Raw genomic sequence first — 25,980 nt, 5'->3', positions numbered from 1 at the left:
TGGCATTAGGTTGTAACTACGGCCGGGCCCAACTCCTCTTGTCTTTATTTTTTTATGTTATATTTTATTTTCCTTCCTATATATCACCATTTGTTGCACTTCCTTTGGCCTCCTCTTCACTACGTCTTGTTGGAGTCTGCTGGCTACTTTTCAAGCCTTTGGTGCATGGTGGGGACCTTTTTCGGGGGAAGCGAGCCAACTTTACTTAACTAATCCCACTTACACCTGGATATATGCATGCAATAGTCCAACCTGCTGGTTGCTAGTTATTGTATCAGAGTCTAGTAAGCAGGAGTTATGGAAATTAGTCATGATTAAATAGTATGGCATTTTTTCCCTATGGCTATTGAACTCCTCATTTTTTTTTTTTCTGGTAATGCATTAACGTCATAGACAGCAATGTCCCGCTATAGAGATGTAAGAAACGATAGCAGTATAGCGCTTTCTATAGCAAAGTGAATGACAGCGCTATATGCTCATTTTGTTTCCCTCCAAGAATAATATGAAATGCTAGATTTCAACTCGAAGCAAGTTCTCCATCCATGATGTTACCTCCATGAAGGGATCTTTGGTATCGCCGACCACCAACCTGGCGAATTCGAGAAATCTCTCTACTTTCTTCTCAGCATGTGCCATCGGGACACCGTCTGGAGGGTTCCTCCGCATCATCTCTTCAAGGTACTTGGCTCCACGGCGAGTCAGACGAGCAAGAATATCCCCATCGACATGCATGTATTCTGGCTTTTCGAGCGAGGGGCCCAATTCGTCTGCCAGCATTCTGCGTTTGCGCCGAAAGGGGCATATATTTGCATCACCGACACAAGAAGTTTGGATGAATCGCAGTATCCGCCATTCATGTTCGGTCAAAGTCTGAAATCTGTATAGCGTACCGTCGAGCGTCGTACCGTAACTAGTCCCAGAGCCCCTGGTGCCAGGTCTGAAGCTGCGGCTTACTCGTACTACAGCAGACGGGGTATAGGCCGAAAACACAGGTTGCAGCAACTTATCGTCCATAAGTCCGATTTCACTGAGCCCAACGAGCGCCCCACCTCGATTGGCTGTGAATGTAATCTTGGTATCTCCGAGGAGGTTAACATGGTCAAGTCCCCCCTTGTCAGCACCTGCCTGGCCATACAGAGCCAGCCCGTCCTGGGTCGCCTCGAGGATACACAGGGAATGTCGTGATGTTAACACATAGACATATGGTTCTTTGACTGAGATTGAAACCGCATGAGATTCGAGACGGTGTGGTTCCTGGTTCCTCCATTGTCGCGTTGAAGGATTCAAAGTTTGCATCATTATATCGTCTCCGTATGCGACAACTAGGGAGCTCGGCCCAAAAGCAGCAACGGCTCTGACAGGTTGATCATACTTGTGGATGCGTTTAGTCATGCAATCTATATTTCCTGTGCCAGGTGGGCTTTGCCGAACGGTAATGTAAACCACCCTTCCTTTGTATTCAAGCACGACCTCCCTTGACTTTTTGTATCTGGCTTGAGGATATGCTGTTCCCACCACAATCATGTGGTACTCATTGCCATCACCGAAAAATCTCCAGTCCAGTAAGGCTGTTATCTTTTCACCAGATCCTCCAACTGGTTGACGTGTTAACACCGTGGGAGGTGATGAGTCGCTACCTGTGGCCCTTAGATCGATTGGTGCGGAAATAATTGCCTCGCCGTTCGGATCTAGAAACCCGATCTTAGGCCATATCCATCGCTTCGTGCCCTCTGTTGATGGTGTGAAGTCGAAATCAACCCTATTATAAGCCACGATGATCTTATTTAAGTACTCAGAATAAACAAGCCGCTTGGGGTTTCCGCGGACGCGAATTTCACGCGGAACGGCCTTTGCAACCCTCTCTAGGCTACAAGCAAAGAGAGTATTTTCGGCAATACATAGCAAGGAGCCGCTAAGGCCGGTGAGAGGTGTCCGTGAGGGAGCATCCACGCAGCCAAACACATCAACGACGGGTTGCATTTTTTCGGGCTATCATTATATTAGCATGGAAGTCCTCCACCATGGGGAATTTTTTACTAAAGCTGGTTTAGCTCACCTTGCTTTGATCAGTGATCCAAATCTTTTCCAACGAGTAATGTCGAGAGCCTTCATTTGGACTATGTGATAGCCTCCAAAGGCCTGGTGCACAAGACACGACAGCAAAAGATTTATCAGATTCATAGCCTCCAACTCGAACAGCGGTTTCCCCAATTTTATGGGGGGGCATTTGCTGCATTTCTACGGAGGTGGAATGTCAGTACTTCCGTTAGCCGTCTCTTGAGTGAGAAGGATTGCTTACCAAACGAAGAATCCCCTTGTGTTATATTAAAGGGAACCAAATGCCCGCTTCGGAGGCCACAAAATAGGGTTAATCGTGTTTTTTCTTCTCCAGTAGTCGATATGAGCCTCAGAGATTCGCACACCGGCGAATCGATGTCGTCCTTGCCCATAACCATCCCCTGTTCGAGGTAGGGGGTTAAGCCATCCAGCCCGTTAATTGCAATGACTAGTATCTTTCCTTCTCCAGTTCCGATTAAGAGATATAGTTGGCCGCCGAGCTCCTCTATCGCAAAGCATATAGGTTCCTGTGTGAGCGCGAGTGGAAGGCCCACAAGAGCACATGTACTTCCAGTCTCATCGGATTTTACCTTCCGGAGTTCCACACGGATATCGGTGCCATTCCTCATAGCTATGGCGACGAGAGATCGAGCACCGCTGGTGAAAGCTATAATCGCGCGATCATTTGGATCCTCCCATGTTGTGGCGGAGCGCTGTTGAATCCCAACGTGGCTAAGTCGAATTGACGCATCGGTGACTTGTATGACAACACCCTCAGAAGTTATACCGGCTGCTAGTGTTTGATGGTCGAGGTCCAGGCCGCTTCTTTCTTCATCCATGGCAAATCCTTCTTCGGTGCCACTGACCGGAATAAATATTAGAGAGGACAACATCGGATCTGTGAGTAAACAAAGAGTCCCCTCAGCCTTAGGCACGGGGATTCCCCATACCCCCGTTATGCTCGAACAAGCTCCATGTTCAATTGAAAGGCCTATTTGTGCTTCGATGCCGTATCTCAACTCGGAAATTGTGCCATGATCTGGACCAACACCAGAGCATGTAAAGATTCGATCAAAAGATAATCCCATTTCTTGCTGAGAGCCCTTAGGTTGCATGTGGGTTGTTGCCTTTATAACAGCAGTATCTAGAATTGGGCCCCAATTTGGAATTCTTTGGATACACCTAGGAGGCTTTCGTGCATCCTCAATAAAAAGACCACCACCGCACATGCTACCGGCAGTGACTAGAACATCCCCAGCCTGGTAGCCTTCTGGGAGGATTGCAAACGCTGTATCAAGATTACAGCCTAGCGAGCCTAGATTCGATTGGCGTTCAATATCACCTGATTTCCCAATCTCCAGGTAGATGACCATTCCATCCTCACGGCAAAGGTAAATGTCGTCAAACTGTTGATTCCTCATACGATTGCGTCTAGCTCGAGCCCAGTGGGTCCATATTTGGTTTCTTGATCTTGGGCGATCCTCCAGGGTTGGAAAGGGGCAGTTTATTGGCGTGATAACAGCCTCTGATTTTAGTATGTTCTTGTAGATAGATAACGTTGAATGCGTCGCAACCATGAAAGAGGTTGAGTGGATCAAGGGAATTAAAACCGTTGGCATGCGGTAATTGGGAGAGAGCCTGAGGCTGGTAATTCTTGGGCCCACCGTTCGTAGGGTTTCCATTGAGGTCCAATCATAGGTAACAAAATAGGATTCCAAATCCTGTGCTATGAGTAAAAGTAAAATTATCCTATCATTTTCCGGTGGGGTTGGATAGAGAAACTCCATTCTCAGAATGTCACCGTCGGCACGGAAGAAACATTCCTAGACACGCGATATAAAGATTAGTTATCAAAGTAATTTGGACAAAACGCGGGAGTAATACCTCTTGAATAGGGTTTACAGTTCCAGTAGCCATTTCGGTTTGAATATTGGATGATGGTTTTAGGGCGAACACTCCAAAGAACTTTTGGGCTGCGCATATTGCCATCGCCCTCGATCTTGTAATCATCAGTACGAGAAAGCATTAAAGAGATAGGGAATATCTCCTCACCGAGGTTCAACGGCGATATGCCTTCCATATTCCTCCAGCGCACTCGTATCGGCAGGCAAGGGTCGCCTGGAGTACACAAATTCAGGATAACCTTGTGGCCCTTCCTTGGTAAATATGAAGAGAATTTCCTTGGAGCTTAACACCAGCACCAGGATATGTGGCGGGACTCTTTCTCCGAGCAATGAAGGGCGAGGAGAATGGCTCGGGACCCTTCCTCCCTGTTTTATTTCATCCTCTAACCCAGGCCCTGGACGCGAGTTGATGATTTTGGCGCCGATGATTCTAGAATCGAAATCTGCCTTTGTGACTACCTCCTCAAGGTGGCCACTAGGAACTAGTTCCTTGATCTGAATAAATTTGTCTCCAATGAACACAACATCATTCTGGTCTTGGTGTCTAAGACGCGCTGGAAGTATCCATTGGACAGCAGGGCCTTGGATAAGGGTTCGTGAGAGCAGTCCAGTAGCAGGGGGCTTGCATCTTTCCGGGTTTCCTGAGGTGTTATCTGATTCACGATTTCGGGAAAGGAGCTCTCCAATGTCAACTGTCCTTGTGGCCCAGGTTCCATTAACCAGGACTGTGGTCTGCAATGACATCGTAGAGCTTAAAAGGAAGTTTGACCAAGCACTGGCTTATGGTAAGGGGGGCTCACGCCGACAAATTGAAGGTAAAACGTGATGTTTTAACATAAAGACGTGTGCATACACAGATGGGTAACTGAAGCTTTGATGCAAATAATGGAAAGTCGTGATTTTGCCAATAACTGACGCGTAACGGCCTGGTTATATTCAGTACTGTGTGCTTGCACTACCTAAAAGGAGAAGACAGACAAGACAGATAGTAAGTATGGTAAAACAAATCCAGATAGTGTGATAAAAACCAGGGGGGGGAAGGGCCTGTATAGGAATTTTGAGCGTGGACTGCGGGGTTCTCCATACACTGGTTGTGTTGTAAGTTGGCTTCAATTGAAGCAGGTGGTAAGCGGATGCTAGAGCTGTATTAGAAGAGAGAGTATATTTTTTTTCTTCAAATTATGTGCTCCCTTTGATAGCTTGTGTGTGTGTATATCTTGGGAGAGCAGCTGAGATCATAAATGTCACCCGAATCCAGTGTGTTTCCCAAGGGCGATGTCCAATCCTCAAGATAACACAGAGCAGCCACGGTGAGGTGAGCGCATCATCCTGCCATCCCGGGTATCAAGCTGCACTCCTAGTAAAAAACAATAATAGCCGTTGGTCCTAAGGTAGGCTGGGATGTTTGTATACAGCAAAGAACATCACACAGTTCACACTGTTGATGGTTGGAGGACTGACCCACTATGAGGCTAGTTAAACACCAGCGCGAGTCGAAACCCTGCCTAGTGTGTGTAGGAAAGGCGTAGACAAAAGAACTCCCCGAAGCCACCTTCGCGTTCCCCAGCTTCGAGACCGGCAAGGAGGGAGGATAACGGGGGATTAACGTGCTGATGGCTCTCTTCCCGAGATAAATAGTACGGTGTCCCTCGATGTTCTCCCTCCCAAGTACAATCGGAGGATGTTGCTTCAAGGTTCCTCCCGGAGATAGGTTGATCCGCTGTGGCCAATCAGAGGCGCAGAAAAGCCGTTGCAGGGGTCTCTGGGCATCTCAGGAGTTACGCCAGTATCACACGAAGGCTACGGGGGGGATACATGTTGCGGGAGCTGTATCCTTTCTAGAATATAGATTGGACAACTCCTCGTCACACTGTTGCAGATCTACCGCTGGCTTATCCCTGGCATTAGCCGCCTTCTTCGTCCTGTGAACCCGGACGCACTTTCGCACGCCATTACGTCCAAGGGTCCTCTCTATACACACGCCGTCCACGTCCCCTAGGCCGCTAGCATGGCTTTCTCTCAAGGTTAATCCCGTTTGAAAGGTACACTTTTTTATTTAAAGCTGTCCTCAGAGGCTCTGATATCTCTTTTCTTTTTTACTATATCTTTATTTTATTTTATTTGAGCCTCACGAAGCGGCCCGGTTTGACATTTCCTCGATTCTAAACCCCGCCCTAGGTTTACTTTAAAGGGGCGTGTTATGGCCGACCAGGAAGTTAAGGCGGTGGAGATACAGCAGGAACCACCGCCTCCCGATTCAAAAGCCAGACGACAGAAGAGAGTAGAGATTCTCCAGGCATGCAAGAAACAAGACATTAGATCTCTAGCGAGGCTTGCTACCTCTGAAGGTGGTTTGCTACAAGATGATATCCGCGTACAAGCTTGTATGACATGCCTGATTCGGTATATATGTGCCCTGAACGTTTACTAAACCTTTCTTCCAGGGCCAATTCTCCAGGGATATGACAAAACTGCCCACAACAGGGAGCTACCGCCATTACCAGAATTGCCCAGCCATGGTGATGAGGAGCAGGTTAAGTTAGATGTGAATAGGTCATTCGTCTACTATCCGAACTGTAAGGCTTGCCTCAAGTGGTGAAGGGATAAACGTGTACCAGACTAACGCATTAACTAGATAAGACAGAGCAACTCTTGGAAGACAAAAGAAACGAGCTCCTAGATCTGATCATATCGGTTCTGAGGAGAAACCCAATGCTCTGCTATTTCCAAGGATATCACGACATTGCTCAAGTGCTATTACTGGTACTTGGCCGTAGACATGCATACCTGGCACTAGAGCAGATATCCCTCTTCCGGATAAGAGACTATATGCTCCCATCCCTCTCTCCAGCCATCACGCATCTCCAGCTGCTACCTCCCATCATCACAGCGGTAGACGAGAAACTTGGCCAGCATTTAGCTGGCATCCAGCCGTTTTTCGCTCTAGCTGCCACCCTCACACTCTATGCTCACGATATAGAAGAATACGTTGACATTGCCCGGCTTTATGACTTCATCCTCGCTCATGAACCGGTCGTATCGATTTATCTATTTGCTACCATCATTCTTTCAAGAAAGGACGAACTGTACGATATTCCCGTCGATGAGCCCGAAATGATCCACGGCATCCTATCAAAACTACCCAATCCGCTGAACCTTGAAGCCCTGATTTCAAGGACTATGCAGATATATCATGCTCACCCACCTGAAAAGCTTCCCCGTGAGGCATGGAGATCCATTTCTCCCTATAGTGTCCTTAAAACTCTAAGAAACCCCGGACTGCACTCAACACGCGAGCAGGCAAGGGCGTATTTCCAAAAGCAACTCCAAAGCCTCCGGTGGGAGCAAAGGCGCAAAGACGCTGTGATCCTGCTTCAAAAACACTCTCGTTCAATCCAACTCGTTGGTGTCACTGTCGTCGTCGGGGTATTATCATACTGGGTGATGAAACGGGACCCTGACACGATCAAGTACCTCTGGCGCTTCCTCGGGCCATTGAGGACTACATTTGGAATATGATTGAGAGATGGCGCTCTCGCTGTATATTACTTAGCGATGTCCATGTATATTTGTTTAAGCATTCGCCATATATAATCTCATAGAATTATTCAATATTCTTTACCCAAATATTCACAAAACCCGTCTCTTCCATCGAGAGAATTGGTGATATGTATTACGTAATCAGTGCGTTGCGATAAGATCGTCCAAGCTGTCTTCTTCAGTCGTCATTCCGCAGGCATCAACATCAAACATCGCAGTGTTTCTTACAACATAATCACGAAAAATGGCCAATCGAGGCTACGACGCGGTAGTGGACGTTGACGCTGAGGTACATGTCATTCTTTTTTCAGGTATATACCAGTATCAGGCCCTTTCAAAGCTGACCGAGTATTCATGAACAGGGTGACCTTGGTCATACAGATCTTCAAGAAGACCTCGAATTCCACTCCTCAAGTATGTTGCATCTCTTTCCAAGATATCTTTTCCATCATCCATGCGGCTCGGTTAGTGTGAGAAGTTTATTCAATATAACTGACCCCGCTGTTGGTGTATAGATTTTGATGAGACGCCTCGCAATGCCAAATCTCATCCAGATTCATCCCCTTTCCTCGGCGGCTCATCATCTCGACAAGCCGGTTCACCAGGAGCTACAGCTGCGATTGCGAAGATCTGGAGTATAGCATTTTACAGTCGATATTTTGATGTTGATACAACAGAGGTATTCCGACGATGCGCCTCAACTCTCTACCCGAGATCGAACTTCCTCGATGTGCTTGATGGCAACCCAGATTTATACGGACCATTTTGGATTGCTACAACCGTCGTAGTTATCCTATTCCTTACCGGTACTGTCTCTCAATACCTAGCTAGAAAAGGCGACCATCATTTCGAGTACGATTTCCGCCTTCTGTCTGGGGCTGCGGGACTTATATACGGTTATACTTTCGTCCTACCAGTTGCCCTATGGGGAGCATTACGCTGGTTTGGCAGCTCAAGCGCAGATTTGATTGAGTGCTGGGCACTCTACGGATATGCAAATTTGATCTGGATTGCTGTCGCGCTGGTGAGCTGGAGCCCACTTACCGCGCTGAATTGGGCCCTTGTTGGGGTCGGATTTGGATGGACAGTCTTCTTCTTGCTGAGGAACCTTTATCCGGTCCTGAGCGCAACGGACGTGAAAACTAGCAAAATACTCCTGATAGTGGTGATTGTGTTGCATGCTGCCCTGGCAATCGCCATCAAAGTCTTGTTCTTCGCGTAAGTTAAACCCCCTGGATTTCATGTTCATCCTAAATTACGGGAATAATGGCTAACTATATTTGCTTCATCTTAGCCATGGAAGTTACGCAAAGAAGAAGCATGACGACGACGACGACAAACACGACAAGCACGATAAGGGTGATAAGCATGACGACAAAGACAAAGACAAGAACTCGAGGTTCTTCTAAACTTCAAGGATTCCCATTACGTTTATTGGCTCTTCATACCGGATGAGCTTCCCCTGCAACATTAATTAAGATGTCCTTTCTGAGCGTCTTTCGAATAGTGTATTATTTTTTATTCACTTGTATTCCTCCAACATCCCCATAGACTGGTTTTCCGTAGGTCAGCGTGACCGGTGTGACTTTGAAATGCTAAATAGCGCTGGGTATTACCAAATCTAGGGAGACCTTTTTTAATTGGAAATGTAAATAAATAACATATGGCCTCTTCTTCCTTTGAATGGCGTCATTATGTCATGTTCACCCAAGTAAAACACCAGCCCACATCCTCTGACGGAACCACGTAACATAAAAGCACAAGTTTACTTCAGCTTCTTCTTTGGTCGGAGTTGGTTTGTGTGTCCGCACTTCTTCTTTCTGCAGTTGGTGGCACGTGGAGGGAGACGGGCCTAATCGAAATAAAAGAGATGACAGTTAGTCGCGTATTCATGTGCCTACAGCACTGGGGTGTAGCGGTTAAGAAATGGTTCAGGTTTTGTGTCCACGTACATAGCACTTTCGGCAGATCATCTTGTCGCAGTTGAACTTGGAGGCGAGGGCCTTGAGGGAAGGCTCGATAATACCACCGGGGAGGTCGAGGACAAGGTGAAGGGTGGACTCCTATACAGATTCCGATCGAGTTAGACATCATCCTTCCCATTCCGTCATATCATCGAAAGCGCATCGACAACACCGTCTTCCCCGCGGCTTATCATGCATACCTTCTGGATGCCATATTCGCTCAATGGGAATTCGTCCCGGATGTGCTTTCCACCGAAGACATATCGCTGCTCATCGACGGAAACGGCCTCTCTGTCGAAAACCTGGGTCTTGATGGCGGAGATGGTGTCGGTTGGCTCTGCGTTCAGAGTGAGAGTGTTCCCACTCAGGTTCTTGACGAAGCTATCGGTCGCAACGGAAAGGGTCACATAGTCAGCCTCGCGCCTCCAAAAATACAGCCCGACGCTCGTCTCTTCAAATTCTCGATCGTATGTAGAGGGATGCTGGGGAGTTGGGTACGGGTTCAACCTACATCTGCACTACAACACAGAGAAAAGAAGTATACGTTAGAAATCATCCAAACGGGTCACGCAGTTTATCACGAAAGATAACTTACTGTTGGCAGTGAATCTGTCGCTGTTTTGCTTCGTGGTTTGCCGATAACTTCGTCGACGTTCAAGATGGCGTCAAGATTTGATGTGTTCGCTTAGCCCGTGGGTGCAGATACCCTAAGCCCTACTCTTCGTGCTGACTAAGCGGTCCAGTTGAGGCGATCAAGACAACAACAACATGATATACGATGGAAGATGGCGATTGATATATTCAACCGTTAACTACTGCTAAGTATACGCGGTAGTCATGCTGGTTTAATTTGGATCTACTTATAAATTTGACTAGCATACTGGATTTTATCTGTGCATTCAGTCATTCATTCTCGGCTTTCTACTTTTGACCTTCTGACCTTATGCTCCGTTTGATAGACAGCAAGAACCAGGGTTTCCATGGACACGCCGATGGTTTTTGCAGCAGTGTCATAGAAAATCTTTGCGTTATCCGGGAGCTGGTTCACATAACGAAAACGCAAATAATCGCTGCCTGGCCTAGGCACGGGCTTCATAAGACGCCCCGCCTCTTCTTCAGTAATAATCCTTCTAACTCGTAAGTTGGATAAGACAGTTCGCAGCTTTTCGATGACCGCTTCCTCGTCACTTTGTTTTGCTTGACTATTATCTTCCCCGTTACTCACCCTTGAGGTTGGAAACATATCCGCGAAGGGGTTGAAGCCTCTTCCCTCTATGGCTCAGAGTCAGCATAACTAGCTCTTATAGACTGAATGACCAAGTCAAGATCAACTTTACCTTTATCAGCAATCCATAGCTTATCATACCAGTCCATGTATTCGTCTAGTTGTTGCTGCGTCATCGTCATTGCATCCTCTTCCGTAGCTTGTATTGCAGCACTGTTGGTGAGAAAGCCTTGAGATTTTCCCCTATTGTCAAACGAGGTTTGAGATTCTGCCCATTTCACCCAATCGATCACTTGGACGGCAGGGTCATTTGATGTACGTGGATATCGTTTGATACTATCAAATGGGAACAGGAGCTTTGTGGCGACGACAACAAGGCTCATCAGCTGTACTTCTGGTATGTATATCGACCGAAATTTTCCAGTTGTAGCTTTCGGAAATGTATATGTAAAGTTCACACGTTTCATAAGCTGTTTGACAGCAGAGAATAGCTCGACTATAAGGCTGGTTAACAACCGGGATATCTAGCCCACTCTTACCACACGATTTGCACACTTACTAGGTAAAGAGAGCTGTTTAATGTATGAGAAAAGAAGCAAAGACGAGTTAACGGCTGGGAATTCGACCCTGAAATCACGGTGATATAACATCACTAAATCCGCGACGGCGCGGTGAAATTGATCACCAGTGGGGATGTTCTGCAGTAATCGTTAGCCATTATATCTATATAGGTCTTTAGACAGCGGGGATTAGGTACCTTTGTGTCTAGAGCAAGATGGTAAATCGCCGGGAGACGGTCCTTCATCGCTGGCGGTATGAACCGAAGAGGCCTTAGAAACGGGACTTCATCTTCAGTAATCCACCTAGCAGTTTCAGTGGTCAGTTACATTCAAATTCTGTTTCCATATCCCGGGTTAAACGTAGATATACTTACTTTTGCACATATCCAACGCTCACCGGGAGCCGGAGTAGCAGTATACCCAGGTAACAGAGGGCCAGCGAGTCTATTACTCGTGGTGAAGTACTGAGCTTTCGCTTGTGATATCGATGTTCCTCTTTATCAATCTCGTTTGATGCCCCAGTCTGAGAGCTGAAGAGCTGAGTAGTGTTGTCGTCATCTTCTTCAACATATATATCATCTCTTCCTTTATATATTTTGTCAAGTCGAAGAATCCACAGGTCCTTTACAATTCCCTATAATCGCCATTAGTAAATTGATACATTTCATTCTAGGGGAGGACTAGACACTCTACCTCAAGCTCGGAGGGAAACCCCTTAACATGAACCAGGGCGTAGCATTGTTTCCAAAGTAGCAGCTGATAGACTTCCAGGAACAGTTTGTATGCATCACTCCCATGATAAGCTTTTGCAGACTCGCATTAGCAAAAGTGGTGAAACCGGCCGCATGGGGGTTGAGCGTATGACTGGCTCTGGTCTTGCAGGTCTTACTTTTAGATCTTCGTTCGGTCTGTACTTTCTTTCGTCGAACAGTTCTTCCTTGGGCGCCAAAGTTTTCGTCATCTACAATGACCTCCCGACCCTGCAGACGCAAGTAAGTATGACTGGGATTGACGTGATTGGGCCGGGTTCTTCTATATTTACCTCCTGTTGGTGCCCTTGTCGACAAAACCACAGCCCGTTTTCTATGTAGTAACGGATTTCGCGACAACCATCCTGTCCACAAATACCGCGTGCAGGCCCTTCCATTAGGCATCCTTTTTATGCATCACTCTGGAATATTTGCATAAGGCCTCATATAAAATGCCCAGGTTGCTCGGTTAAGTTACCCTGGTCCGCGTTGCCACACCCACAAAAAAAATAAAAAGCGATGATTTATATTTGGTGGCACGTGAGGAAATGCGAAAGGCGATGTATAAACAAAACAGCCTGTAAAATTGAAATGTAGAACAGAGGACCTAGCTGCCCAGAATAACATTGTTTACATCGTATATCTTTTCATTCGTCATTATTCTGTCATTTGGAAGTGCTAGATATAAAAAGGGCCCACTTGTATACTAGAAAAAGATAGCCCAGAAAAAGCTACTAGGACCTAGGCGACTATTCTGCCATTGCGGGATGCGGACAAAAAACTTGGAAGAGGGGGTTCTCCGAAGATGCTTGACGCCCGCGTAGGTGATTTAACGGACGGCTTATGGACACATAATTCTAGCAAGAGCGGGTAGAACAGAGTAAAGTATTGAATCGGAGTTAGTCGTACTGACTTAAGTACGAATGGCTGCTTCCTTCACGTCCATAGCGAGCTCTTCGCCCATGGCGGCCAAGACAACGACGTCTATAAAAGTTAGAGGAGGGGAGTCTGATACATGTAGATACGTATGGGTGTGTAAGGGAGTACATACTGACGTCCTTCTCGTCGACCTTGAAGAGCTTCGTAATCTTCTCACCGACCTCACCATCAGGGAGCTTAACATCATCCTTGGCGGTCCCGTCGTCGGACATCAAGTTGAGGAATCCATCGTCGGAGATATCGAGCTACCAGCACATTAGTATATTGAATGGCCTCCCCCCCTGGTATAACAAATATAGCCGTATAAGATGACTTACCAACTGGTACTCCTGGCGCCTGACGTTGGGGACATCCATGTTGTGGGTGGAGGGAGAGAGATCCTCAAGCTTCTTGCCGGTGAAGATATCGATGGCAACCAAGTGGACTTTGGCGTGACCGTGCTTCCCAGTCTTGGAGGTGGTCATCTCGACAATCTTGCAGGGGCGGCCCTTGATGACGACGTGACCGTTCTTCCTCAAGGCAGAACACTGCATGGGGAAGGTCGCGGAGGCACCGGCATCGGCGCTCTCGAAGGTGACATTGTGCTGTACAGAGTTAGTCAAATGGCCTTGAAATGTATTTTTGATGATTTAAAGATGAATATTAGGGGCCAACGCCTCGGGTGCGGGGAAGAGGCTCAGGAAAGGTGGGATGGTATACCTGCTCGTCGTCGGCCATGGTGTCAGATCTCGAGTGAGTAGAGTACAAGTTAGACGGAAGATTGAGAGGAAGGGAGGCCGACAAGAGTGCGCGATATGGGAAGAGATGTTGATGCGAGGGTGGGGAGTGAAACGCAAGTTGAAGTCGGGTCAGAATTTAATGCCTTTACTTAAGCCCACCTACGGAAAAAAAAATATTTCTTGGGTGGGGTTGGACGCACTTAGATGCTTCGGGCATGTTTGGCTTGTTTGCGCTAAACCGCGTCTTTGGGTAGTGTCGTCGACCGTAGTTACTTCTAGAGCTTCATTTGGAAGAAAGAGACGACGACGACGACGACGGCGTTGACGTTTACGAGGTTTGAACACACGATCCCCCCGGAGAACATGCGCATGTGAGCACTGTCGGATGCAGACTTGCATCGGGGCGAGGCGTCCTTGATCGAAGATGTGGCCAGATAGATTGGCTGCGAGTCAGGAAGGCCCTGGAGCCTCCACACCGTCCAGCCGTCCATACTCCCCTGCGCGACGACCGTCACAGCTCTCTGGAGCTAATAAGCCAGGCCAACAGGCCTTCAGCCCTCGTTCGTCGTCGCTGTCGTTCTCGCCATCCCCGAATGCCTCCACCAGCTCGCTCCCCGGGACCGTACGAGCGACGAACGGACTGTCCAGACTGTCCCCGTCAGCCATGAGGAACCAAAGCTTCCCCGACCCGGTAGAAGTTTTAAACGGCATTATAGGCCAGCGGCGTGCCCGTTCCGGCTCTGATGATGAGGCGATCCTACCACTGGAGAAGCCGGATGTCCTTTCGGAGACTATCGAGTTTGGCGAGCTAAGTCTGGCGGAATTTGCCCATCGGACAGAGACTCAGCCGACTCGTCCGGACCGTAGTCATGGGCTGCAGTCCATTGAACAGTGTGAGACCTGTACGGATGACAATTCACAGCCTATCCCATGTTAATATTTGGATGTATATAGATGAGAGAGATCGAAGTAGATTTGAAGAGCTTCACAATTCGATATCAGTATGTTATATCTTCCTTTACATCTCTTGGCCGAAATCAGACCCTAACAAGGTATCTTCGTTATTCAGGGCTGCGACGACGTGTTGAAATCGGTTGAATCATACCTCACGAAGTTCCAGACTGAACTTGGTGCTATATCCTCGAAGATCGAGTCTCTACAGTCCCGCTCATTCCGCCTGAGCTCACAACTCGAAAACAGAAAGAATGTCGAACGGATTCTTGGCCCATCTGTCGAGAAAATAAGTGTATCGCCACATACAGTCCGGTTGATATCAGACCGTCCTATCGACCAAGATTGGATCAAGGCTCTTACTGAGCTTGACACCCTCTCTTCTAGTATCAAGGCAAACGGAACTACTCCTGAGAATATTAAGGCCATTGAAGACGTCAGGCCCTTGTTGACAAATTTGGAGGAAAAGGTATGAATCTATAACCGGAAGATTTTATAGAGAATATCACTAATTTAGAGCATAAGGCTGTGGAGCGAATTCGAGACTACCTCGTCACGCAGATAAAAGCCATTCGATCCCCGAACATGAATGCTCAGGTTATCCAACAACAGTCTCTACTTAAATATAAGGATTTATATGCTTATCTTTCCGCTCACCACCCGACATTATCCGAGGAAATAACACAAGCATATGTCAATACAATGAGATGGTACTACCTCTCGAACTTTACACGATACTCCCAGGCTCTTGACAACTTGAAGCTTTATTCCGTCGATCGCAATGATCTCCTTGGAGGTGATGCATCTTCACAAAGGACAGGTAAGATATTAATCTATCCCCCCTGAGGCTTCTAATTCGATAAATTAATGTACTATACAGCCCACGGTGGTTCAGGCGGCCGCAGCCCTGCCCTTGCAGCCCATGATCCACTGGCTTTAGGCCGCCGTATGGATATACTGAAGACAAATTCTCCCGCGGCGCTCTCCTCTTATCTTGCAGAGGAAGATAAATCCTCGCACGGGTTGGAGGTTGTCTTCAGAAATTTCAATCTTGCATTGATCGATAATATCTCCGCCGAATACTCGTTTATGGCCGAGATGTTCGCATCTAAAACAATACACTATGCGTCACAAAAAGTGGTGGAGATCTTTGACCCTACCTTATCTTCTGGGCAGGCGCTAACGAAGAAGCTAATTGAAAATACAACTGATTGTATCGGAATCCTTCTCTGTGTCAGACTCAACCAGCAATTCGCATTCGAATTGCAGCGCCGGAAAGTTCCTGTGGCGGATCCTTATATCAACGGTATCAACATGCAGCTATGGCCTCGGTTTCAGATGATTATGGACCTGCATTTTGAATCATTGAAGAGGATATCATCTGCCTCAGCTAGAAGCAGTCTTTCGGTACTCACGTTGACATCAGGTGACGCCCAATCATCTGCACCGCATTTCCTTACTCAGAGATTCGGACAATTCCTACACAGCATCTTAACTCTATGCAATGAAGCTGGGGATGACGAGCCCATTTCCAACAGCCTGGGCAGATTGGTGAATGAGTTTGATGCCCTTCTTACCAAGCTAAGCAAGAGCAGCGGCGATACGAAGAGACGAGAGCGGTTCCTCTTCAACAATTATTCTTTAATACTTACTATTATCAGCGTACGTATCTTTCTTAAGTACTATATCGTTACTTAGCTCTACTAACCCGCTTTCTAGGACACGAAGGGAAAGTTAGCAAACGACCAGAAACAGGTACGTTCACTATATCAAGCTCATTGTGTCCCAGTTTACTAACCACCCCTTAGCATTTTGAGCCGTTCGTGAAGGGACCAGGAAGCCGTCGATAGCTAAAAACCACCCACACGGCCCCATCCAGGAATTTCTAACTTTGTCTGCAATCTCAGATTTCTTTTCTTTTAATGCTCTCGGATATGGAGCAACCTGTACTGGCGCATTGGTGGCCTTTAGATAGATACTTGGCTGATAGGATAAGCACCGGCGCCTAACTGGCGTATCATTAATTTATTTACTTATATTTCTAACATACTCGTTACATTTTATCACCTAAAACATGTAGCTCGTCGATATATCTAGATGAACGCAAGCCACGATTCCAGGCCTGCCCCTGCCCCTTTGCATGGATGCAGGCGCAGCCCCAGTTAAAACAAATAGGCCGATTGCCGAAACGCCGACGTCCAATTGAGTTTGTGGCATTAATCTCCACCTCTGGAGTTGGGCAACCACACGATCAAGGAGTATATACGGGGTAGCTTATCTCTCATTCGCTCCTCTAACAGAGTCAAAGACTGATATATCATATAATAAAAGCCTTGGGCCAAAGGAAGAAGAGACAACACGTTGTTTAGAAAGGCCGTCCATCATCAACGACGTCAGCCAGACGATGTTCGCACGACCAGCGCTTTCAAGACCACTGGTTAGACATCGACTGTTCTCGAGTAGCAGCAATCTACATGCAGACTTCACACATGCAGTAGGTATCCTCGGTCCTTTTTACTCTATATTTCTAACCAGCCCTATTGTGGCGGGGAAAAAACCCGAGTCTAGGCTGACAACGCTACGATAGGTATTAGGAGCAGGAGTCGTTGGATTAGCGGTTGCTCGCCAGCTTGCAGCCCGGGAAGGGGCATCAACTATTCTAGTTGAAAGAAACGCAGCGGTGGGAACTGAGACTAGCAGTCGAAACTCGGAGGTTAGAATCAGGCTCTTCACAAGCTCTTATTTTTCTCCTATGGTTATCATAGAAACCAGAAACGGAAATAAAACTGACATAGCATCTAGGTCATCCATGCTGGTCTATACTACGGGGTGGATTCGTTAAAAACGAAGCTATGCATTGAAGGGAAAGAAATGCTTTACGATCTCTGCGAGAAGCAAAACATTCCATATCGAAACACAAAGAAGTGGATTGTAGCGCAAGACGAAGAACAATGGAAAGAATGCATAAAGGTCTTCCTCCATGCTCGAGAAATAGACGTCCCCATTCGCTTTGTCACTGCCGAAGAGGCGAAAAGAAGAGAGCCTGATGTTCGGGCAGAAGCAGGGATCTTAGAAAGCCCTACGACAGGAATAGTGGATGTTCATTCACTTATGTCCTATTTACATGGCGATTACGAGGAAAGAGGCGGGGACTGCGTGTTATTGACGAACGTTTATAAAATCGAACCTCTAAAAAATGGTGGTGGCTATGAGATATTCACCACGTCCGGGGAGAAGAAGGAAGAGAAATCATCATTTACAGCAGAGACTGTTATTAATTGCGCAGGGCACTTTGCTTGCAGTATAAACAACATGGTTTTACCCCCGGAAAGACATCGCACGCCATACTTCGCCAAAGGAACATATTTTTCATATACAGCATCATCACCGAAACCCTCGACCTTGCTATACCCAGCTCCCCGACCAAGCTATGGCGGGTTAGGCACGCACCTTACTTTGGATATGGCAGGCAGGATCAGGTTTGGCCCTGATGTTGAATGGGTTGACAATGCAGAAGACCTAACCCCAAGTCCAAAACGCCTGAAGGATGCTTTAAAGGAGATCCAGGCATACTTACCTGGGGTGAAGCTGGACGCGCTAGGTCTTGATTATTGTGGCATCAGACCAAAGTTAGTGAATGGTGGATCCGTCTCCTCTGGGAAAGGCTTTCAGGACTTCGTAATTCAGAAAGAAGAGGGGTTTCCTGGCTTTATAAACTTGCTTGGTATAGAAAGTCCTGGTCTGACTAGTTCGTTGGCGATTGCAAAGAGGGTGGAGGGCCTTTTATACGGATAAATATACCCACGGAATAGGTATATGTGCTCTGAAAGTTCAAATATAATTCCTAAACGCTATATTTTGAACTAATAGAGACTGTGAATGAGCTCAAACACTGCCATAGTAATGTTAGTGTTTTTCCCGTTAGTATTGATAGAGGAGGAGGCTTGCGTACATGCGGGTAGGTTTGGGTCTTTTTTATCGTCTTTCAACGCCCGTAAGGCTATGCTATCAGCATCATCAGGTTTCACTGAAAACTATCATTTGGTAAACAACAATTAGCCTCAATAAATTCAATACTTGGTTATACAAGTGATCTTCAGTAATAAGCCGAAAAAAAGGGTATTGGTTACTTCGGTTAACGTAGATTTCAGCCCCAGGCTGTCTACCATCTTGCCAATAGCATCCCCGACGGCGTTGGCATCCTTCGAATCATCGCCAGAGCAAGACAATCCAATAAACGGCAATATCTTCGCAATCTGACGTGCCTCTTCTGGGTTATTGGCAGCTTTGAAATGTATCGTTTTCGCCAGAGTTATGCATGATGTTATTCCATGCGGGATTGCATATGTAGCCCCAATAACGTGCCCGATCGTATGACTTAGTCCCATGCCTGCTGTGAAGAAGAATGGAGGAAGGGCAGAATATGCGGCTATTTGTAGCTCCTGACGGATCTTTGGGTCTTGGGGGTTCTTCTTGCACAATGGAAGAAGCTTGAATATTTCCTGGATAGCAGTTCGACATACCCGTTTCGTGGGCACTTCAGCTGCCTGAGGGTGATATTGGAGTTCGACAGCATGATCAATTGCACGGACCTGGAAAACGGATCAGAATAGAGTATTTGGCTAAAGGATTTATTGCTCTTGTGTGAAGTTTCAAGCTTATACTTACGGCGGAGCTTAGCCATAGTCGTGGTGGGGTATGTAGTGTGATATCGGCATCATAGATGATTGCTGCCACGTTTGAGAGAACCGCTTAGCTTTTCTCTTGGAATATTTATATATCATATCAAGGGAAATTTACCTTTGGGGGCCATCTCAGGGTCCAAAATAGCAACCTTATGTCCTTCCTCGCTGGTATATCCCGCAGCCAGCGTGTTCTCCGCAACACTCAGAGTGGTTGGAAGGGCGATGATGGGAATCCATGACCCCGTGTGTTTATGTATATGATATGAGACAGCTTTGGCAGCATCTATAGGTGATCCTCCCCCAACAGCTACAATGACGTTTGCAGCCGACTGTTTGATTTGTGCTACAGCCGATTCAATATCCGCGACGGGTCTATACTCGGTCAGTTTGTGAAAGTAAAAAGGCCTCCCCCGATGATACGAGACGTACGCATGTTGACGGACTCCAGCGTATGTACCGGCGTGTGAGTCTGCCAAAAGGCCTTCAAGCTCTTTGATAACAGGTGTCTTCTCATTCAACGATTTCCCAGTGATAATGAATGCTTTGGACCCTCCTAGTTCAGCCACCACTTTTGACAATGAGTTTCGACTTCCTGATCATGATTTTCAGCCTGTTAGCTATTCCCACATTGCTTAAAATGGGCTGTGAATTTGCAAAATGAAGTGGTTCCGTTTACCTTGTCCGTATATCATACACTTAACAGGCAGCGTAAGATGCGCCCCCCTCAGCTCGCTATCGATGGCATGGAAAGAAGCTGCAAAATCCATCTTGATAGTATCCTGAACAGTACATATATCATATACAGTAGATTAGATATGGATATGTTCTAATATATGTATTATACTCGGACGTTGTAATCCATGTGTAGTTGGAGGGGTGTATATAGGTACCTATGTTATGACGACATCGAACTCTAGTTAGATGCGAAACCACGTAGATGCTAATAACCTGTGCCAATTAGCATAGAGCGAAGGAAATGTTTCATAGAAGTATAATACACGCCTTCCTAGAGGCTAGAAGAGAGAAAATGAAATGTTAAGATCAACCTCAGTTAATGTAGAAAACCTCAAGGTATGTAATAGAAAATAGAGATTAAAGTATACCGGTTAATAGATATCAAACTTGTATAGTATGCTCGAATGAACCGCCTGCGGGCTACATACCCTTCCTTGGTAACGGGTGTCAGTGTTTTGACTCGGCTGCTGTCCTGATCTCAGTCAAAGAAGGAAAGGTGCTTGAGACCAGCATACCGAGAGATGAAAACACAACGAGATATGAAGAAAGACGAGAAGAAGAAGCACAGAATGCCCCCAGCGCCGTAAGTAAATATTAACTTTTTTTGAATTGGCCTTTCCTTTCCATTCCCATACTTTTTTTTTCCTTTTCGTTTCTTTGTGTTGGCTGTTCACAATTTGCAAAAGATACCAAACAAATTATGCCGCTGGGTTTGCAGGGAACCTTAACAAGCGTTGCTACCACATTCCACATTCTAACGGGATCAAAAAGATGAAAGAAATAAAACCTAGGCGAATAGGGAATCAAACATGGGTGAATAAAACAAAAAAAGGCAGAAGAACTCCTGAGGAAGAGGGAAGGGACGACATGGAGACATAAAGGGGTGGTGCGGTGGTAAGAGGAGTAAAAAAAAGGGAGAAAGGTAAGGGATATCTTCGTTACCAGGAAGGAGAAAATGAAACGTAACTTTTTCCCGCTTCCCACGTCAAACCTTAGCCAGCTACAACCGAAACTTGGAGGGGGGAAAACAGGACTGGATGAACGCAGTGGTAGGAGGGCATAAGTGCCGGAGGGAGAGAGGGAGGGAGAAGGGCGTTAACGTAAAAAAAAGAAAAATAGAAACAAAGGATGAGTATTCGTAAGACATGCCAAGCTGAGGAACCACAATCAAAAAACGTTCCTCCGCAATTAAAACCGTTTCACGCATTATTTAAGACTTAGTCTCTTCCGTCGCAGTGGCTTTGCCAACCTCTGGCTGGGAAGCTTCACCTGTGGGAGCATCGGTCTTGTTCTTGACGTACTCGTCATAGACGGTAAGGGCCTCGTCAACCTTGGCTCTGAGAGCAGCTTCGTCATCGACACTATAGTTAAGTAAGGCGTTAGTTTGTCTAGAGCGAGAGAAGGGGGAAATGTGGAATAGTTGGGGTTCAAACTTACAGGCCAATCAATTCTGAGTTCTCCATCTCCAAAAGCATACCGGTGATCTTTCCGGCGAGCTCAGGCTGCTGAGCAAGAACCTTGGGGTAGATGGCTTCACCGAGCATCTGTTTCTGTTGAGCTTCAGGGGCAGCGTTGAAGACTTGGAGATTAATGGTGCTGGGGCCAGCGGTTTCATCGCGTGGAATAGCACCTTGTCCTGGAACGCCTTGACCACGGCCGCCTGGGCCTGGTCGACCGCCTTGCTGCATGGGCATGTTACGGCCCTGGGTGAAACCTGGTCCACCTGGTCCACGCATAGGTGGGGCATTGCCGGCGGTTGGTGGCATACCTTGCATAGGGCCCTGTCCGCGACCGCCTCCGCGACCAAACGACTGAACCTGAGCCATCTGTGGGTAGTTTAGACCGTTAGGCATTCCGGCGGCGCCTTGCATGGCACCCATTGGAAGACCCTGGCCAGCCATGGCAAAGTTTGGAGGAAGTGGCTGGTTGGGGTTAATACCACGACCGCCTTGCTGTCCTGGGAACTGGGCGAATTGGCCTGGGCGACCACCGGGCATTCCAGGCATGACCATACCGGCTTGGCCAGCGAACTGCATTCCACCACGCTGGGCAGCGCCGGGAAGGAAGCCTTGCTGGCCAGGGGCACCGTAGAAGACTGCAGGTTGCATAAACTATAAAAAAAAATTAAGCATTAGTAGCCATTTAGCATATATTGAGGATCCAGAGATACTCACAGGTTGTGCCATTCCGGCAGCGGCAGCAACTTGTTGCTGGCGGATGGTGTTTCTGGCCTGGATGCTGGCCTCGAGCTAATAGATATTAGTAAATGACTTGTTCCTATCAACACCTAGAAGGGTTGACCTTACCTGACTCTTGCGAACATCCTTGCGTTGGGCCAAAGCAACGTAAAGTGGCTTACCGTGAACCATACGCTGGTTCATTTCGGTGACGGCCTTGGAGGCTTCATCTGGGTTGCTGAAGCAAACGAAACCAAAGCCCTTGCTCTTTCCGAGGTGCTTCTTCTCGGACTTGGTACCCTCAGTCTTTCCTTCGGTCTTGTCATCAGACTTCTCCTCGGATTTTTCCTGGGTCTTGTCTTCCGACTTTTCTTCAGTCTTCTCGGACTTCTCTGCAGATTCTGGCTCCTTTTCCTTGTCGGCTTCCTTGTCCTTTTCAGCCTCAGAGGAAACACCAGACTCAACGTTGGTCTCGCGCATGACCTTGGCGGATGTGATGTTGCCGTAGCCGCTGAAAAGCTCACGGAGCTTCTCATCATCAATGTCATCAGACAAGTTCTTGATGTAGAGGTTAACACCCTGGTACTTGGACGCTTTCTCGATACGAGCAGCCTCGTATTGCTTTCGGAGCTCTTCTTCACGCTCATGCTTCTTCTGTGCACGACCAACATAAAGCTTCTGGCCCTTCAAATCATATTCGTTCAAACCCTCAACGGCGGCGGAGGCAGCCTCGTGGTCAGCAAAGTTAACGAATCCGAATCCGCGGCTCTTGCCGGTATCATTGTCACGGCTGAGAGTAGCGGAGGTGATGTCACCGTACTTCTCAAAGAGCGCACGGAATTCCTCATCGGTGACATCCTGCTCGACGTTCTTGACGTAGATGTTGGTGAAGTTTGCCTTCATCTCCTCGAACTTGCTCTGACGGTCCTTCTTGGCGATATGGTGTCCAACAAATACCTTCTTCTCGTTCAACAACATGCCGTTGACGTGCTTGATGGCATTGGTGGCGGCCTCGGCGGTCTCGTAGTGGACGAATCCGTATCCCTTGGAGTTACCATACTCATCCTGAGCGACTTTGCAAGAAAGAATGTTTCCGAAAGCAGCAAAGGTATCGTGAAGGGCCTTGTTGTCAATGGCGGTATCAAGGTTCTTGATGAAGACGTTGCCCTGGCCAGTTTTGCGAAGAGCAGGGTCACGCTGAGACCACATGATACGGCATGGACGGCCTTTGATCAGGGTGTAGTTGAGGTCCTCGAGGGCGCGCTCTCCATCAGCGGTGTTGTTGTAGTTCACGTAGGCGTAACCAAGGGATCGTCTGGTAACGGCATCACGGCAAACACGAATCGACGCGACTTGTCCGATGGAGGAGAAGAGCTCGTAGAGCATAGCCTCGGTGACGGAGGGGTCCAGCTCACCTACATACAACGAGGCAGAGTGCGGCTGTGAGGTGGTAGGAGTCGTGGCGGAGGTCTCGCCAGCAGCTTCTGGGACCACATCGGTGTTGACAGCGGTGCCGTTGGTAGGGGCCTCGGTGGGAGCCTCAACCTGGTCCGCGGGGACGTTGGTCGCGGTCTCTGCAGCAGACATATTTTCTGATGTTTTTTCTGGTTTTTTTGTGATTTTTTGAATACTGGTCGCTTGTAATCTGTGTTTTTTCCGTCAAGGGCAAAAGGTCAGCACAAGCCAGCTTGAAAGATAAGCTCAAAGGAGGGGCACCGCGACAATTCTCCAGGGGGCAGATGTATCGAGGAAGCAAGCAGAGATCAAGTGTGATGGACGTGGCAGGGCGAAACGGAAGGCGAGAGGCGAGCGAGGTCGAGTGGGAGGATGTTGGGGCAAGTGTGCGGTGTGCAGGTTCAGAGCCCAAACCCACCAGCGGCTCTCTCACGGTTCTCTCGTTTGCGGGCGGTCAAGGCCAATGGCAATGCAGTCACAGGCGCGAGGAATGCGATATCCGATGATTTCTTGTGTGTTTGAGGGTGCAAGACTGGCGAGAAATGGCGAAGCAGAGAGGACTCACCAGGCGAACCTCAAAGAGGTGATGCTTGATATTTTTCAGGCTTTACGAGTAGTTTTCTGAAAGGGGAAGGGGGCAAAAGAAAGAAAACACTCGAGAGTGTTTCAGAAGACGGATAGATCACAGCCTGAGGAGCACAAGATTGTGTGGTGAGGAGTGGTTGATATGTGGATGTGCGAGAAGTGAGAGGAGGAAAAAGAAAGCAAGGTGGTTAGGTTGGAGGTTTTTCACACACTTTTGCAGCTGCAAAACAATTTTTTTTTTTTTCAATATCGGCTGACTAAGCATGTCGCTGAAAATTCTACACGGAGTAAATAGGGGATGTCACCAAGATCACTGACACAGGTGGTGGCCTTTGGACGCATAGTGAGGTTTTTGACAGATAGCCGTTTTATCACTACTTGAGAATCAGGATATAACCATCTAATAGGGGTCTTTTTATAATAATTAATAGTACCCTCTGAAGAGGGATATAGATTGCTTAAGATAGATCTTAGACTATGAGGTCTTCCCTTATACTTGTCCAAGGGCTATAATTGAAATTTAGGATATTTTTGCTATATTTACAATTCACCAGCTTAGTCATTATCACATGATTTTATTTTCCTTGGAAGGAGTTAGTCAGCGAGAACACATTTCCCTTATGAGGTCATCAACTTTTTCAACCAAAAATTTTTCGTTTTACTTAAAGAGTCATTCGTCTTCCTTCTCAACCATCTAACCCGTTTACTGCGACTAGACAATATCTACTACTACCTCTCTTTCGCCCTCAAAGGCTGCTACCAGTGTCAAGATTACGACGATGTCCTCTCAGCCAACTAAACCTCCTACGAATTCTACCATATCCCCAAAACCCCAGCCAAAGCGAGACGCAAAGTTTCTAGCACAACTCGATTTTGACTCTATACAAGCTCATTTTAATGATATGAGTAAGGAGGAACACGATGCACTTGCTAAAGAGCTTGGCCATAGTAGTAGGCTACCTTTTTAACTTCTCTTTCTATAGATGGTTTAACTAACCTATTTTATAAGCCTCTAAAGGCCCTTCGATTCCGTATGATGATGGCGGCGATATTGCCTATGAGGAAGAATTAATGCTGTCAACCCCAGACCTCAGTTCTGACAAGAACGCCCGTTAAGGAAGGAGGGACGGGATTACTGTGTGCTCTCCGCTTTGCTCACTTTACAATGTCCTTGCCTTCTACCATAACGCTTTCTTCTCCTGCTAGTCATGCAATGCTGTCTACTCGCCTCCTCTTCACAGTACCGGTCCAAAGTCTACCGTACTGCGCCCCCCGTTTACCATACCGCGCATTTATCCGATTTGATTATTCGACAGCTGTGTACGGACCATTGGCATCCTCCACCAACACCACCGCCGTTTTCCACGAGTACTTGTTCTCCCTTAACACGTCTCGACTGCCATATACCCGGCCGGAACTCTACCGTACAACCTTTTTCTCCACCTGTAAGCATTCTCTCTTCATTTCTTCCTCCCTTGCATCTTCTGTCAACTTATTGTAGTCTACTAATACTAGCGCTACATGATCTAGGATGGACGCAAATGCGATATATGCGAAAGTATGGGAGGAGTCAGCTTACACATCGTTTTTTATGCTCCACTTCTTAATAGAAATCTCAAATCGATCCTGGGCTGATTTTGTTGTCTGTGGGACTTGCGATTATTCTATACTACAACATGCGCTCGATAACGTTGATCCCTCTAGATTTGCCTCATTGTGGAATAACGGCGATGG

The 25,980-nt window shown here is 47.2% G+C and overlaps 9 protein-coding genes across 9 annotated transcripts; 4 read left to right on the top strand and 5 right to left on the bottom strand.

The window, feature by feature from the left end:
* Positions 1 to 510: 510 nt before the first annotated feature.
* GIQ15_02294 (thermotolerance protein) lies at positions 511 to 4,706 on the bottom strand (the record flags this gene model as incomplete). Its single annotated transcript, XM_033549711.1, has 4 exons — positions 511 to 1,989; positions 2,424 to 3,464; positions 3,943 to 4,057; positions 4,111 to 4,706. 4 exons carry the CDS (start codon positions 4,704 to 4,706, stop codon positions 511 to 513), a joined length of 3,231 nt encoding a protein of 1,076 aa, XP_033406872.1.
* A 1,456-nt stretch (positions 4,707 to 6,162) lies between these two features.
* Positions 6,163 to 7,481, top strand: GIQ15_02293 (TBC1 domain family member 20; the record flags this gene model as incomplete). The annotated part of the gene is made up of 3 exons (XM_033549710.1): positions 6,163 to 6,346; positions 6,407 to 6,538; positions 6,598 to 7,481. The coding sequence occupies 3 exons, from the start codon at positions 6,163 to 6,165 to the stop codon at positions 7,479 to 7,481; spliced, it is 1,200 nt and encodes a 399-aa protein (XP_033406871.1).
* A 265-nt stretch (positions 7,482 to 7,746) lies between these two features.
* Positions 7,747 to 8,911, top strand: GIQ15_02292 (YIP5; the record flags this gene model as incomplete). The annotated part of the gene is made up of 4 exons (XM_033549709.1): positions 7,747 to 7,791; positions 7,865 to 7,916; positions 8,018 to 8,720; positions 8,797 to 8,911. 4 exons carry the CDS (start codon positions 7,747 to 7,749, stop codon positions 8,909 to 8,911), a joined length of 915 nt encoding a protein of 304 aa, XP_033406870.1.
* A 443-nt stretch (positions 8,912 to 9,354) lies between these two features.
* Positions 9,355 to 12,212, bottom strand: GIQ15_02291 (uncharacterized protein; the record flags this gene model as incomplete). The annotated part of the gene is made up of 9 exons (XM_033549708.1): positions 9,355 to 9,399; positions 9,455 to 9,565; positions 9,667 to 9,948; positions 10,407 to 10,738; positions 10,804 to 11,187; positions 11,251 to 11,389; positions 11,449 to 11,554; positions 11,626 to 11,885; positions 12,141 to 12,212. 9 exons carry the CDS (start codon positions 12,210 to 12,212, stop codon positions 9,355 to 9,357), a joined length of 1,731 nt encoding a protein of 576 aa, XP_033406869.1.
* A 701-nt stretch (positions 12,213 to 12,913) lies between these two features.
* Positions 12,914 to 13,656, bottom strand: GIQ15_02290 (eukaryotic translation initiation factor 5A-1; the record flags this gene model as incomplete). The annotated part of the gene is made up of 4 exons (XM_033549707.1): positions 12,914 to 12,984; positions 13,052 to 13,184; positions 13,257 to 13,523; positions 13,639 to 13,656. The coding sequence occupies 4 exons, from the start codon at positions 13,654 to 13,656 to the stop codon at positions 12,914 to 12,916; spliced, it is 489 nt and encodes a 162-aa protein (XP_033406868.1).
* A 426-nt stretch (positions 13,657 to 14,082) lies between these two features.
* Positions 14,083 to 16,459, top strand: GIQ15_02289 (Vps52/Sac2 family protein; the record flags this gene model as incomplete). Its single annotated transcript, XM_033549706.1, has 7 exons — positions 14,083 to 14,551; positions 14,613 to 14,659; positions 14,728 to 15,078; positions 15,135 to 15,429; positions 15,490 to 16,271; positions 16,329 to 16,364; positions 16,418 to 16,459. 7 exons carry the CDS (start codon positions 14,083 to 14,085, stop codon positions 16,457 to 16,459), a joined length of 2,022 nt encoding a protein of 673 aa, XP_033406867.1.
* Positions 16,460 to 18,679: 2,220 nt separating this feature from the next.
* On the bottom strand, positions 18,680 to 20,061 carry GIQ15_02288 (alcohol dehydrogenase IV; the record flags this gene model as incomplete). The annotated part of the gene is made up of 5 exons (XM_033549705.1): positions 18,680 to 19,201; positions 19,278 to 19,339; positions 19,410 to 19,666; positions 19,724 to 19,862; positions 19,989 to 20,061. 5 exons carry the CDS (start codon positions 20,059 to 20,061, stop codon positions 18,680 to 18,682), a joined length of 1,053 nt encoding a protein of 350 aa, XP_033406866.1.
* A 1,178-nt stretch (positions 20,062 to 21,239) lies between these two features.
* On the bottom strand, positions 21,240 to 23,793 carry GIQ15_02287 (polyadenylate-binding protein; the record flags this gene model as incomplete). The annotated part of the gene is made up of 4 exons (XM_033549704.1): positions 21,240 to 21,390; positions 21,467 to 22,140; positions 22,204 to 22,278; positions 22,336 to 23,793. The coding sequence occupies 4 exons, from the start codon at positions 23,791 to 23,793 to the stop codon at positions 21,240 to 21,242; spliced, it is 2,358 nt and encodes a 785-aa protein (XP_033406865.1).
* A 1,232-nt stretch (positions 23,794 to 25,025) lies between these two features.
* GIQ15_02286 (uncharacterized protein) lies at positions 25,026 to 25,362 on the top strand (the record flags this gene model as incomplete). The annotated part of the gene is made up of 2 exons (XM_033549703.1): positions 25,026 to 25,197; positions 25,256 to 25,362. 2 exons carry the CDS (start codon positions 25,026 to 25,028, stop codon positions 25,360 to 25,362), a joined length of 279 nt encoding a protein of 92 aa, XP_033406864.1.
* Between the last annotated feature and the right edge of the window lie 618 nt (positions 25,363 to 25,980).

Source organism: Arthroderma uncinatum (assembly GCF_011692745.1).
Source record: "Arthroderma uncinatum strain CBS 119779 chromosome Unknown scaffold2, whole genome shotgun sequence".
Taxonomy (NCBI): Eukaryota; Fungi; Ascomycota; class Eurotiomycetes; order Onygenales; family Arthrodermataceae; genus Arthroderma; species Arthroderma uncinatum.
The sequence above is the reverse complement of the archived record's forward strand: the minus strand, read 5'-3'. Positions and strand labels throughout refer to the sequence as shown.